This window comes from Heliangelus exortis, chromosome 1, assembly GCF_036169615.1.
Source record: "Heliangelus exortis chromosome 1, bHelExo1.hap1, whole genome shotgun sequence".
In the NCBI taxonomy this organism is placed as follows: domain Eukaryota; kingdom Metazoa; phylum Chordata; class Aves; order Apodiformes; family Trochilidae; genus Heliangelus; species Heliangelus exortis.
The window spans coordinates 38624746-38637699 of record NC_092422.1 but is presented as its reverse complement, the minus strand read 5'-3'; the positions used below and the strand labels follow the sequence as shown (position 1 = coordinate 38637699).

Here is a 12954-nt window from a genome sequence, read left to right as displayed (position 1 = left end):
ATCATCAACAATATCCAACTGTAAGAAACCTGTACGTGGAGGAAGACACATAAAAGGACAATGATGGTTAATCACACATCTCTCTTGAGCACCACTCGATATGCATTCTTTAGGTCATGTCTTCTTCAGATTTTTGTTTTATATGGTAATGTGTTTCTCTGATTCAGGCTGTCAAGTGCCTTCAGACACGTTTTGGATCAAATGAGGCTTAGGAGCTTTCTTAAACAAAATGTGCTATAAGAATACACATTTCATTTACTCACTGTTCATTATAAGGATATTAATCTTTTTGTTCTTCTTTTATGATTATTAACACTATGGAGATAAGACTAATCCTGTGTTCCACCTAATACTGGCTTGTAAGTTTCTGAGGGCAAGAACTCCCTAGGGTTTTTGTCACAGAGAATACATCTAAAATACCAGGATGATTTTAGACAACTGGAAGTTGCTTTCTGCCTCCCGTAAAGCTAACATGCTTGGGTATGAAATATAATCCTATGCAGACTCCAGAAATCTTCATTTAAGGTCAAATATGATTCTGTTTTAATGAAATATAGTCATTAAATAACAAGCTGAATATAATATGGTTTCCAGGGGAATATCCTTATTAACTGCATTTCCCGATTAAGTGCATCCTGATTTAATAATAATGTATTGATATTTTGATGTAATAAGGAAAGATAACTATGAAGTAAAAAAACATTGAGGCAGATTAATGAAACTTAAGACAGCATGAAACAGTTTCATATGAATTTTGATTTCTAAGCAGTAGTTTTCTTTTAAAATTTTTCTTTCGTTTAAACTTTTTTTTTCCCCTCATTTACAGTGTTTAGCCAATAGGACATTCAGAACTACATTGTTAATCACAAGTTAACCGATGTTGTAAAATAAACAGTTAGGAGGGAGTAATGAATGTTTTTCTCAAACATATTTTTTTAAAAAAATAAAATTTTCCATATCTTCACATCTGGGAAAAGGCCTCTTTTACCTCCAAAGATTTTTATTTTTTTTTACTATTACATTTTAGCTAGCTATTTTTTTGTTGTTGCTGATTTGGCCACTGAGTAATATGTTTTTTTGGAGTTGGTGGGGTTTTTTGGGGGGGTTTTTTGGGTTTTTTTTGAGGGAAATAATCACAGACTTCTGTCTGTTTTTAAAGATTTGTTTAGAAATGTTTTGTTTTCAATTTCTAGAATAAATTTCTAATGAAAAAGAGAAAGAGGTTCAGCCTATATTGGTTGCATGGTATATGAAATCTCAGAAATTTTGGACAGGACACTGCTCGTCAATTGTCAGTTCTTTATTTGAAACACCTGGTAATCATTTAGAACATCTCATAGATATGGGGTTTTTTTAGTAGCCTAGGCACAGATTGAAAGATCAAAATGAAGAAGTAGCTGTCTCATAGGAAGTCCAAATACGATTGTTGGACTTTGATCCTTACTGATATAAGAAGCTTGTAAAAAAAATCCCCCTTGTCATTAATTCCATTAATTCTATTAAGTATTAGAAAGTAGAGATAAGTTAATATATTACCTCAGATTTGTACAGGGGAAACCAATAATTTGATTTCTAGCTTCTTTATGTCTGTATTGTGTTAAATTACCTGTTGACATAGTATACTGTTTGGTTCAATAGTTCTAAATGTACCCTAAATCATCTTGTGAGAGAAGACAGCACACTGCTTAAACTCTGAACCTGATTTGAAGACAAATCTTGTTTTTTAGTGTATTGAGTAATGTGCTGAGAACTTCAAAGGGAAAAGAATCACAAAAAGGATATAATAAAAACATTATGGAATACAAATTAACCTATTATTATTAAATCTACCTTCTACCAGTCTTTGTTATCACACCTTAATATTCTTATTTAGTAACATTAATTACATAATAATTAAAACCATGACACTCACACATAAATTAAGATCTTTATCTATTTAACATTAAAAATGCTTGCTTTTAATTTCTTGATAAACTGAACTGTCTGAGCCCTTCCACTGATATTGTGGATTCCAAGGTGATCAGAATTCACTCTTTGTAAAGTTATGAAAAAGAATAGCTTAAATACTAAGAATATACTAAAAATTCCTTTTTTCTCTACACACTAGGGAAAGTAAATAAATTTGCAAATAGATTGGACTAACCACAGACCCAGTTTTCTTGTTGCTTAACTTACATTAAGAAATATGATAAAAATTCCAGTGCTGATTCTACTATTCTTGTACTGATGCTAGCTCAATAATATTAAATATAAAATCATGTAGAAATTCTGTATTTTGTGCAATAAATTACAGTAAACACTCAACAGCTATTTCAGAAGATAATAGAATCTTGATATTTAAGTTCATGAGGTTAGACATGAAGGTAATATTTGTTAGACCGTAAATGTTCAATAAATATGACAAAGTAGTATACATTTTAATGCACTTCATGATAAAATTTTAGGGGCTTCTAAGCTACCAATGTCTTTAGTGACCCCTTTAAAAAAAAACACCATAAAGAAACATAAACGTTTTTGCTGGTTTTTGGCATGTGTCTATTTCTGTTTTTCGTGTGCTTCATACTATTTTAAGAAGAATCTTGACAACCTACCATCTAGAGCCTTCAGCAACAAAGCACTTCTGTCATAGACATGAATCAGTTGCTTATTATTCTCCTACTCCTGTTTCAGAGATGTTTTACTAGTTTCTTAATATGATAATAATGCACATTCATAAAAATGAGTACAATAGATACTGTTGTTTTATTAGAAAACAGTAGCAAATATGGTTATGGAAAACAAATATATGGAATAACTTCTATGCCTTATTTTCCAGGTAAAATGACATTAGTGCTTGTCCGACCAGACATAGAAAGTTGATAAAACTATTTTCAAAAACAATCTGCCTAAATGATATCAAGCATAAGCAATTCATTATTTATTGGAAGTAAATATTTCAGACTTTATCCCTTTGTTTATTGTTACATTAATCCCCATTTGGGACATTGGCAGCAATATTTTCAGAGATACTGAAAGATATTTTAAGTCCCCCAAATATATAAATACATAAATTTTCAGTCCCTTTGTATCTTACATGTCTTTTCCTTTCATGTATTTATTTCTACTTTCATGGTTGTGGAACCATTTGTGGTTGATGCATAATCTATTTGCAAACATTTATATAAAGCTGTTATCCTGGATCAAATTCAGAGAAGTTTTCATAAAATATTATCTTCAAGGAACATAGCTATCTTTGCTTTCATATTTTCATTTTTTAACTTCCTTGTATTTTAAGTAGTAAAACAGCACCATTGTGTTTAGTTCATAGGTTTAGTGACAAAAAATAACTGTTTGGTGTTTAGTTGAGCCACCTTAATTTTACATTTGCGATGTAGAATATACTATTAGAGCATTTACTTTCACATCATAAGAAGGAGAATACATAAATATTAGGATTTCTACTTACTATTTTAAGTTTGTTATTTATGCAGTGCTTTTGTTTGTATTACCCGTTCCCTCTGCAATCTTACAGAATTCCTAGTAACTTCATTTCTGCAATTTTAGTGTAGATAAATTCAATATAATGGGCCCAGAGGATAAAAAAACAGTAATAAGTAAGCAAAAAAAGAAAAGAAAAGAAGAAAAAAAAAAAGCTATTCTTTAAATTTCACATTTAAAATCATAGGTTCCTGGTTGGCCACTTCCATTCAGGAGTGAAATTTTGGCTCTATGAAGTATGAATTTCTGGAAAAGTCAGCTTCAAGATCTGTGGGAGTTGGAAAAACAAACTTAAATGTTGCAAGTTATTAGCAAAAAAAATTATAACAAAACAGTGCATATCATTAAGCTACAAAAAAGTTCATGGTTTGCCAGTATCTTTAATAAAGTTGCAGTTCTGTTCCTTAACCAAAAAAAAAAAGAATCAAAGGAAACTGAAAGGGTGAGATAAAGTCAACAGGAGTGATAGAAGATACGAATCTTCTTCCATGCAAGCAATGATTAACTAAGCTAAAGTTCCTGAGTCTAGAAAACAGTCAGCTAATGAAGGATATGACTATTATAGGGAACTTGATATGGCTGGGTTCAGTTATTCATTTTCTCTTTCATTATAAGAATTAGGGGGTACTGAAAGAAATTAATCAAATGAAAACTAATAAAGCAATGGGAGCCAGGTTTGAAACAAACAGAGAGAAGTAAACTTTCATATGCAGAGAGTAATAGGTCAAATTAATTGTGAAAACATATTGTGGGTGCAAGAGAATTACATTATTTCAAAGGAAGATTTAACTAGTTCATGAAAAATAAAGTCCCTGAGAATTACAAAATGCTTGAAAAATGCATCAGAACGCTCCTGATCTGAAAGTTGGACAATGAGGAAATATTAAAGGGAACATATATTTGAAAATAGCCTTATGATTTACTCCCTAAACATTGGCATATGGCCACAGTTGGAAATCTATTATATCTAAGCTAGATGAACCTTCTTGTGCACTTCTTTTATTAAGCAGGTCTATTGGCTGTTAGGTCATCAGCTATGTATAATCAGAGTTCTGGATCACCAGTTGAGATACTGCAATGTGTAATACCTTCCTTTGGACCTGAATATATTCATTTTATGTCTGATATTTGAAATCAGAAGCAGAGTTCTGCTGCCTACAAGTGCAAGCTATTAGTATTTTAGATAACACAGTGCATGTCTCACATGCAAAAGCATGGCAGATTGACAAAGGGCAATCATGCATTCTTCAGCAACCATTGAAGTCCAGATGAAATAGCTGAAAGTCCTTCAAAAGGACCTGGGTTTAGAAAACTACAAACCAGTTTGCGTATGTTTACATAAATATGTTTGTGAGGGAGATACCTCCTCACAGACTGGAAACTAAGATCTCCTGGTCCCTGGACTTCAGCCACTTCTCTGAAAATTATTGGGTCTCCCTGATAGATGTTCTGCGAGATCTAGAATCTACCAGACTGTACAGATATGCTGTCATGTGCAATTAAATCCTGCTCTAATTTGATAGTCAGCAGAATATAGGGAGGAGCATGTATGACATCAGTTGCTCAAACATAAACATCAAGTTTGATCAACTTCTGATTGCCTTAGGATATCTGAGACATCTATATGGGTCGGGCAAATACAGTGCAAAATCTGTGTCATAATAGTTTCGCTTTGCTGGCCTCACATAAGTGAGATCAAAGAGTCATAGAGTCATTGAGGTGGCAGTAGACCTTAGAAGATTTCTAGTCAAATCTCCTACTCAAAGCTGGGTTAGTTATGAGGTTAGAGCAAGTTGCTGCATTCAATGGAACCTTCAAAATTTACAGGGTATTGTACAGCATCTCAAAAGCTAGTAGACATATGTACATACAGGCAAGGGAATCAAATTATTAACATTTGCAACTTGTAGCCTTCTTCCATAGAAAAGTAATAGAATATTTGTCCAGCTGGATGCACTGAGCATCTATTTTGGTAACTACTCATAATAGTTTTTATGCCAGTTGCAATGGTAGCTACGTTATCTGGATTATTAATCCTTAGTTTTGTCAGTAATACAGCAAAACAATAGACTCAAAACTTTCAAAAGCAAGTTCTTTTGTATATTTTTGTTGCTGTTTTTTTCTGGGGGTTGTTGTTAGCTTTTTGCTTTGGTTTGTTTTATAAATAAGGACTGTTCCTGTTGGAAAGCATTGAATAAAATACAATAGAACATTGCGGTATTATGTGACAGCACATTCAAGATGCTTGCCAAGGGTTGCTTTTTAGGATCCTTTCTGTGTTACTCTGGACACCACTAAAAATAACTAAGGCTTTAGCCAGCTAAGAAATACTTTGTTTTCTTCAATGTCTTCAGTAAGAGAGTAATAAGATTGTAGTTGTAAGGGATAGTGAAAGAGTGATCTAAAAGTTGCTTAGAGTCTTTCCTTTTCCTCTTAAAACCAAACCAAAACAAAAAATAACAAGAAAAAACCCCAAACAAACAAACAAACAAAAAAAAAACCAAACCCCAACAAAAACAAACAAAGCAGTAGCCCTGCAAATTCTTGTATTCTACCCTGAAGCAATATGTTTATGATATCCAGTGTGTGATCTCTCATTGCATGGTATTGCTTTTCTAGGAATTTCTAGCATTTTTGATTCATGATCATGTCATTCACAGATCTTGGCTGACCTAGAAAACCATGCACTTTTTAAGGATGACCTAGAATGCCAGAAGCTTATTCTGGAAGCCATGAAATACCATCTCTTACCAGAGAGAAGAACTCTCATGCAAAGTCCAAGAACTAAACCTAGAAAATCTACAGTTGGGACACTTTATGCTGTTGGAGGAATGGATAACAACAAAGGTATTAGAGGGTATTTGTTACTTTATAAAAAGTTATATTTTTAATTTTCTGTATTAGAAAGTAGTGAAGTAATTTTGTGTTCCAAAACTGGGGTGGTTGTGTCTAAATCAGTCAAGAAATCAAACTTTTGGTCTGATAAAAATCTACTGATATATAAGGAAAAATATAATACTGTTAGACAAAAGACACTAAATCTTGAGTCAATTCTTTGTTAAAATTGATTGTGATTTCCAGAAAAAATTAAAAAAAAAAACCAAAACCAAAACAATTGTGACATTTATTTACCTTCACATTAGATTTCTAGAAATTATGTTTAATTTATGAGTCAGATACATTTTTTCTACTCAAGAAAAAAAGGCAGTTTAATATACAGTGTACTGCATCCTTAAGTACTTGTCTGAAATATTGTTGATGCTTCTGATGCAGAAATTTATCAATCTTCTAGAGAAAAAGCCTAGAAAACTAGCATAAAATACGTTACTACTTTGTCAGTAGCTAAAGGAAGGCAATATTATACCCATCTGACTGTGAAGCAAAGTAGGAAGTACTGAAAATTTTATTAAAGTATCTGTTGTTATTTAGTGAGAGTAAGCATTATGATGATGGGGATTATTTTTGGCAAAAAGTACAATACACTGATTTCTTGAATGTAATAAAGTATTTTAACTAAAAGCTAGCTATGTTATAAGCTGATATACTCAGAAAGGCTTTTATTGTTATCTTTAACTGAAATGCACTAACAAGTCCACAATATCTTACATTTTCATGTCAATATTTAGATGGAAGAATATAATTATAGAAACATTAGTTCTAATATAAAAAATACATACTTAAAAAAATATAAAATTAGATCCTTATTATTTCACAATTCTGTTTCTAAGTGTAGTAATTGCATTTGTGTTACTAAGTAGCTGTGGCAAATATCATCTGTAAAAGGACACTATTTTTTTCCATAAAGTTACACCAGTGAGAAAGATGCATGACACATGGACTTGCATGAAAGAGAAATGTTGAAGGAGTAGAAAAAAGTTAAGAAAAGAATCAATATGCACACTTTCTTACTATAGCTGAAGATTATTTTTATCCTTTTAACATTTATAAATGTTTCTGTAGCTAAATGTTAGGCATGAATTTGCATAGCGAATATTGCCTTTGGATCATAAAATATCTGAAAAAAAAATTTCCTCTTAGGACAAATGCCAATGAACACCTAAGTATTCAGGAAGAGGGAATGACTAGGCCAAAATTAGGTGGAGTTGTATTTGTTCTAGCTCTCTATACAGATATGTTCCTGGTTCACATAGCAAATCAAAGACAGAAATATTTATGAAGGCAGCACAGAGCCCAGCACTGTCTCGGCATCCACACGCAGGCTATTTCGCAGACTCAGTTCTGGCAGAAGTAATTGATTTCTGTAGCAGCAGGAGAGAACACAGCACAGCAGAGGTTCAGGCCTCTGCCAGTAACAACTGACTAAAAACATAAGCACCAGGCTTATATACATTTAAAGCAGATAAAAACTGCTTTGAGAGCAGGGATTGCATGGCAGAGCAGCATCTGTGTAGAAGACTTTGTTACAGCTTGTGTGAAGTGGTGGTCCTGATAACTCAGGCCCTGCAGCTGTGTGGCTCTGATTTGTATCTGCTCAACTCATGCCTACTGTGATATTGTTGTGTCCTTGAGTGGTTTTTAGGACTGGTGACATTCTTGCTCCCAACCTGAGTGCTGGTTTCATGTTCTGATGACCTCCCGTAGGTTCATAAAGCACTCCTCAATGTTTGGGCCGTGAGATGATGCTGGTACTGTATTATCTCTACTCACTAACTGAAAGTTTAATTGTTTACCCACAACTTTCTCCATTTAAATGCTTACATGGATAATTGTGATTCACAATGAGGTATTTATAATGCCTCCTGGTGTTTGTTACATATAAGAATTAGATGAGCTAAGCAAATTAGCAATTTATTAGCTAGCATATAAAATAGCGGGTAAGTACTAGTATTATAGAAGTATTTTATGGTTATGTGGCTCATCAGATTAATAAGTTGCCTATCATGGTAAACCAAGTCTGTTTTGAAATCTGTACTATAGCTATCTTTGTTCACATAAAAAAAGAGGTGATTATTAAAGTCCAGACACCAGTGACTAAAATTATTCCTGGCATAAAAATTTAATGCAGGATAGTATTAACTAGATAGAATTAAAAGGAACAAAGTTAGATACTTTTTAAAGTTTAATTTCCTAAAGGTACAAAACGGCATTTAAATCTCTGTTTACACACACCTGTTTTTCTTTTAAAAAATTCATTTATTTTGGAGATGTATCTAAGAAACAGATTTTCTCCATATGTTTAAATTAATAGTATAAGGTGTATTAATAGATCAGACATATGTGCTTCTGGCAATGTTCCTTTCACTTTACCCATTCATGTCTTCACACTGTCTACTGTAATTCAGAATAGCAGGATTTAATCATCTAGCAGCATACAAAAACAGTCTAACTGCACACATGAAGGAGAATGAAATAAAAGAGTAAAAGGGAAATCAAAAATTACATGAAGAAGAAACTCTCCCATAGAAATGTGCCAGGTCATTAAGAAAGAAAAGGAAAAGTTGATTTACTGAAACACTGATATTAAATACGCATTTTTCATTAATCTTGTTCTTAGATAAAAAAAACTATGACAAGACTCGCTGTGTTGGTAAATAGGTGAGATGCATTATTAGTCTATATCAAGCAATATTAAAAGCCCTTTAATTATTATTTAGATATTTTTAGGAAGATCTTTGATATCGCCACAGATACATTAAAAATTAATCATTTGAAAAGTGAAAATTTTGAGATCTCTTGTCATTGTTCCTTAAACTCCCATGTTACATATTTTGCCTTTTCTTTTATGGCTTTCAATCTTGTTTAAAATAATTTATTTTTTCTTTATGAATATGGTTTATCAGATGTGATTTATTATTTATACATCATTGTTTCATATAACAATGAAGTTTCTTTATGAAGTTATGAACTTTCTTTATGAACTTTATGAAGTTACAGTTCTGTTCTGGTGAACTTCAAAGATGTCCTTACTTTCTATGATTTATTTTAATTTCTAGCGAGACATTTCTGAGAGCACACTTCACCAAACCTTGTATATTTTAATCTTATCTTTTTCATTCTCTTATAGGCATGCTTTTTAAATACTGAAAGAACTACTGAATAACCTATTGTACATACTATAAATAAAGGCAGGAATAGGGAAATATCATGCTTTTCCTCTTAGGTAATTCTTCTTGCTTTTTACGATATGTGTCTGAGATGTCTGCAACTCAAAAATCTATCTCCTTCACTGCACTTTGACAACTGTAGAAATTACAGTTGTGTTCACATACATCAAACATTTGACATCATTTATTATCTAGCCATTTGATGCACATAACTACTGAAAAAACCATCTCATATGCAACTTGTATTTTAATTCCAAATATACAATGAACAGTATCTGAGTTTAATGTTCAGAATGTAGTCCTTGTATTTGTGTAATACACCAAGAGCAAAAACTATCTAAGAAGGTATAGTATTTGTGTAATACACCAAGAGCAAAATCTGCCTAAGAAGGTATACTATTTTCTTTTCTGTAGAAAAAGGAAAAAAAATAAAGTCCAAGGTGTTTTACTACAGACCATTTCTTCCTGGTATGCTCTTTTGAAAAGTTTTATATAAATATGTATGGTTTGTATATGTGTGTATATTCTCATATATATAACTAATCTGAATTATTGAGCTCTTTCTTAAAAGTTGAGGCTGTAGTGTGGTAAAATACCCCGTTGTGCCTGTTGTAGTTAAGCCATCCCTTACTTGAGCAAGCAAATGAATTCATGGCTAGAGCTTCCTGCATTTCGTTGATAGGTTGTTTTCATAATATATATTTTTTAAGGTTGTTGTTTTTTTAATAAGAACTTGCTAGGTTTTCATATTACTCTTCAGATATTAGCACACAAGTAAATAGTTTCATGGTTACAAAGTGCTAAGAAAAGTTAGGAAGAGCCATTGACTCCACCTGTCCTGTCCTAGGACCCTCCTTCCAGGGTGATCCCAGGGTCTCTGCTCAGGCTGAGAGATGCAGTTTCCATTTTCCAATTATCAGTTTGAACCAGTAAGTGTGTGACCCAGAGGCAGTCAGACATAGAGAGGATGTGGCTGGTCTGACAGCCACAGAAAGGGTCAAGACTCACACCAGACACAGTCACAGCCAGCCACATCCCCTCCTCCTCTTGGGCTGGAGAGGCAGGTCACTAATGCAGAACACACACCACACTCCCCAAGTTCCCAAGCACATGCACATTCCCTGATCTCTGAGCACCAGCACAGCCCCTCTCATTCACATTGGTCCCCCCCCCCCAATATGTGTTTTTGGGACACAACCCCAGTATCTGGGAGTTGAAGACCTACACTGGTTTCAGGAGCTGAGACCACAGGCCAGGAGCATCCACACCATCAGTCTGACTGCAGATGTTTCCCCCATGAATCAGGAACATAAACCTGCATGAAATAAGTAGATGTTCACAAAAGATGAACTGAGAAGTGAGAAATGGACTATCCTTTTTTTCTAATCTTTTTTACTGATAGCATCATGTATCTGTCGTCTGCAATAGTTTCTGTCTAGACTATCTCTATAAACTAGCCCTTAGTGTTAGTTTGTTTTCACCTGTATGTTTTCTATGAGGATATTTGATATGTTATACTAAAGAATCATGTAGTCATGGCCTTAAAATACCACAAGAGGCTGATAGGCTGAAAGTAAATTATGCTTCTGACATCCCAAGCAGCTGTCTGCCTTCTGCTTTTCTTCAGATATCTACAACTGTCTTCTGAAATCATGCCTGCCGTATTTAAGCAGCAGTTCTGTCTCAGCCACACAATTCCAGTGTTTTCAAACATCATGAGTAATTTTACTGAGACAGTTGACTGGAATGTCAGGGTTACTCTGTTCCATGTTATGTATTTTTGTATTCTTGTACTTTCTGGAGTCTATTTTTTATTTTAACATTAACAAATTTAGATTTTAAAAAAATGTGTTGGTATAATCCAATGCTTTCCTAGTAGGTCTCTAGCTAGAAATTGGAACTAGCTATGGGAATAGCTAGATATGGGAATTATAGCATTATTTACCTTAATTATAATATGCACTAATAAGCAAAAGATATGCCATTATCATGAGGTCAACAGTATGTACCAATCACTATCTTGAGGTAGGTGTTGGTCTCTTCTCCGAAGTAACAAGTGATAAAGAAGAAATTACTCCAGTGAAGGGGCACAGATGTAATGAAGGGACTGGATCATCTCTTCTGTGCAAAAAAGGCTGAGAGAGCTGGGGCTCGTCAGCCCAGGGAAGAGGAGGTTCAGGGGGCATCTTACAAATGTATATAAATACCTGAAGGAAGGGTGTAAAGGGGCAGAGACAAGCTCTTCTCAGTGCTGCTCAGTGGCAGTGGGCATAACTTAAACACAGGGGTTTCTCCCTGAACTTCAAGAAACACTTTTTTACTGTTAGGGTAACTGAGCACTGGCACAGGCCCCCCAGCAAGGTTGTAGATCCTCCATCCTTGGAGATACTAAAAAGGTGTCTAGGCAAGGTCCTGGGCAGCTGGCTGTGGGTGACTGCTTAAGCAGAGGGGTCAGACAGAGAATCTTCAGAGGTCCCTTCCAACCTTCACTGTTCTGCAGACTTTTGATTCTGAACTAAAGGTGAAGTTTGGTTAATTACTTCATCAGAGGAATATGAAATACACTGGATAATGACTGCTAAGATAATTAAACGTATAAATCACACTGCAACTCTCTTATCATCCCGTTCTTACAAGTATTAACATTACTGTTTGCTTCTTTTCACTCCTGTGAATTTCAGTGTGTTCCAGAACATTCAGCCTCATAGGCTAATTTGCAGTTACAGTACTTTGATTTACAAGTGCATTTCCGAATAGGAAAAAACACAGATTGTAACACCATCTGGTAGTTTTTCAGTACTTCTTTTGCATCACTTAATTTCTGGCATCTCTTCAATGTAGTTAACTTCTGAAATTGCTGACTCAGTTACGTTTTGATATAAAAAGAAGAACCTGAATCCTGCATGGCTTTAAATATAAGGAAAGGGCCAAAGTTACCACACAGAAGATAAATTTCATAATCTCTCAGGCTTCTCATTTTTCCAGTCTGCTACCCTGATATTCACACCTGTTGCTATGGGGACAAGTAGACAGCTGTCTACCTGTAGTAGGCTGCTACCTTCCTGGAAATACTTAGGAGTTTATTCTCCCAAGGACACCACTGTGTCCTCCTTCATTACTTATCTGCACCTTATTTTAACACTCAGAACTATATAACACAACTAAAATAAACAGATTTATCTCTTTGGTCTGCAAAAGGCATCAGTGAATGCTTGCTGCCTCTTGTCCATGCAAGTTAGTGACAGCACCCTTTACAACAGGCTTACCATAGGGTGAAGTAATTGGAAGAAAAAGAATCTCTCAGGAACTGAGCCAACAGCTAAGCAGTGTGGATGATCATCTGTATGGCTATGATGATAAACAGGAAAAGAAGACTGAGGGTCATGGGAAATCAGTGCTGTGGCAGCACCAG

General features: G+C 34.2%; 1 protein-coding gene across 1 annotated transcript in view; it reads left to right on the top strand.

Moving 5' to 3' along the window:
* Positions 1-12954, top strand: part of KLHL1 (kelch like family member 1) — a 192436-nt gene that overhangs the window by 125278 nt on the left and 54204 nt on the right. The window contains exon 6 of the mRNA XM_071740608.1: positions 6138-6324. Coding sequence (XP_071596709.1) covers positions 6138-6324 — 187 coding nt within the window. The remainder of the gene's footprint in view (positions 1-6137; positions 6325-12954) is intronic.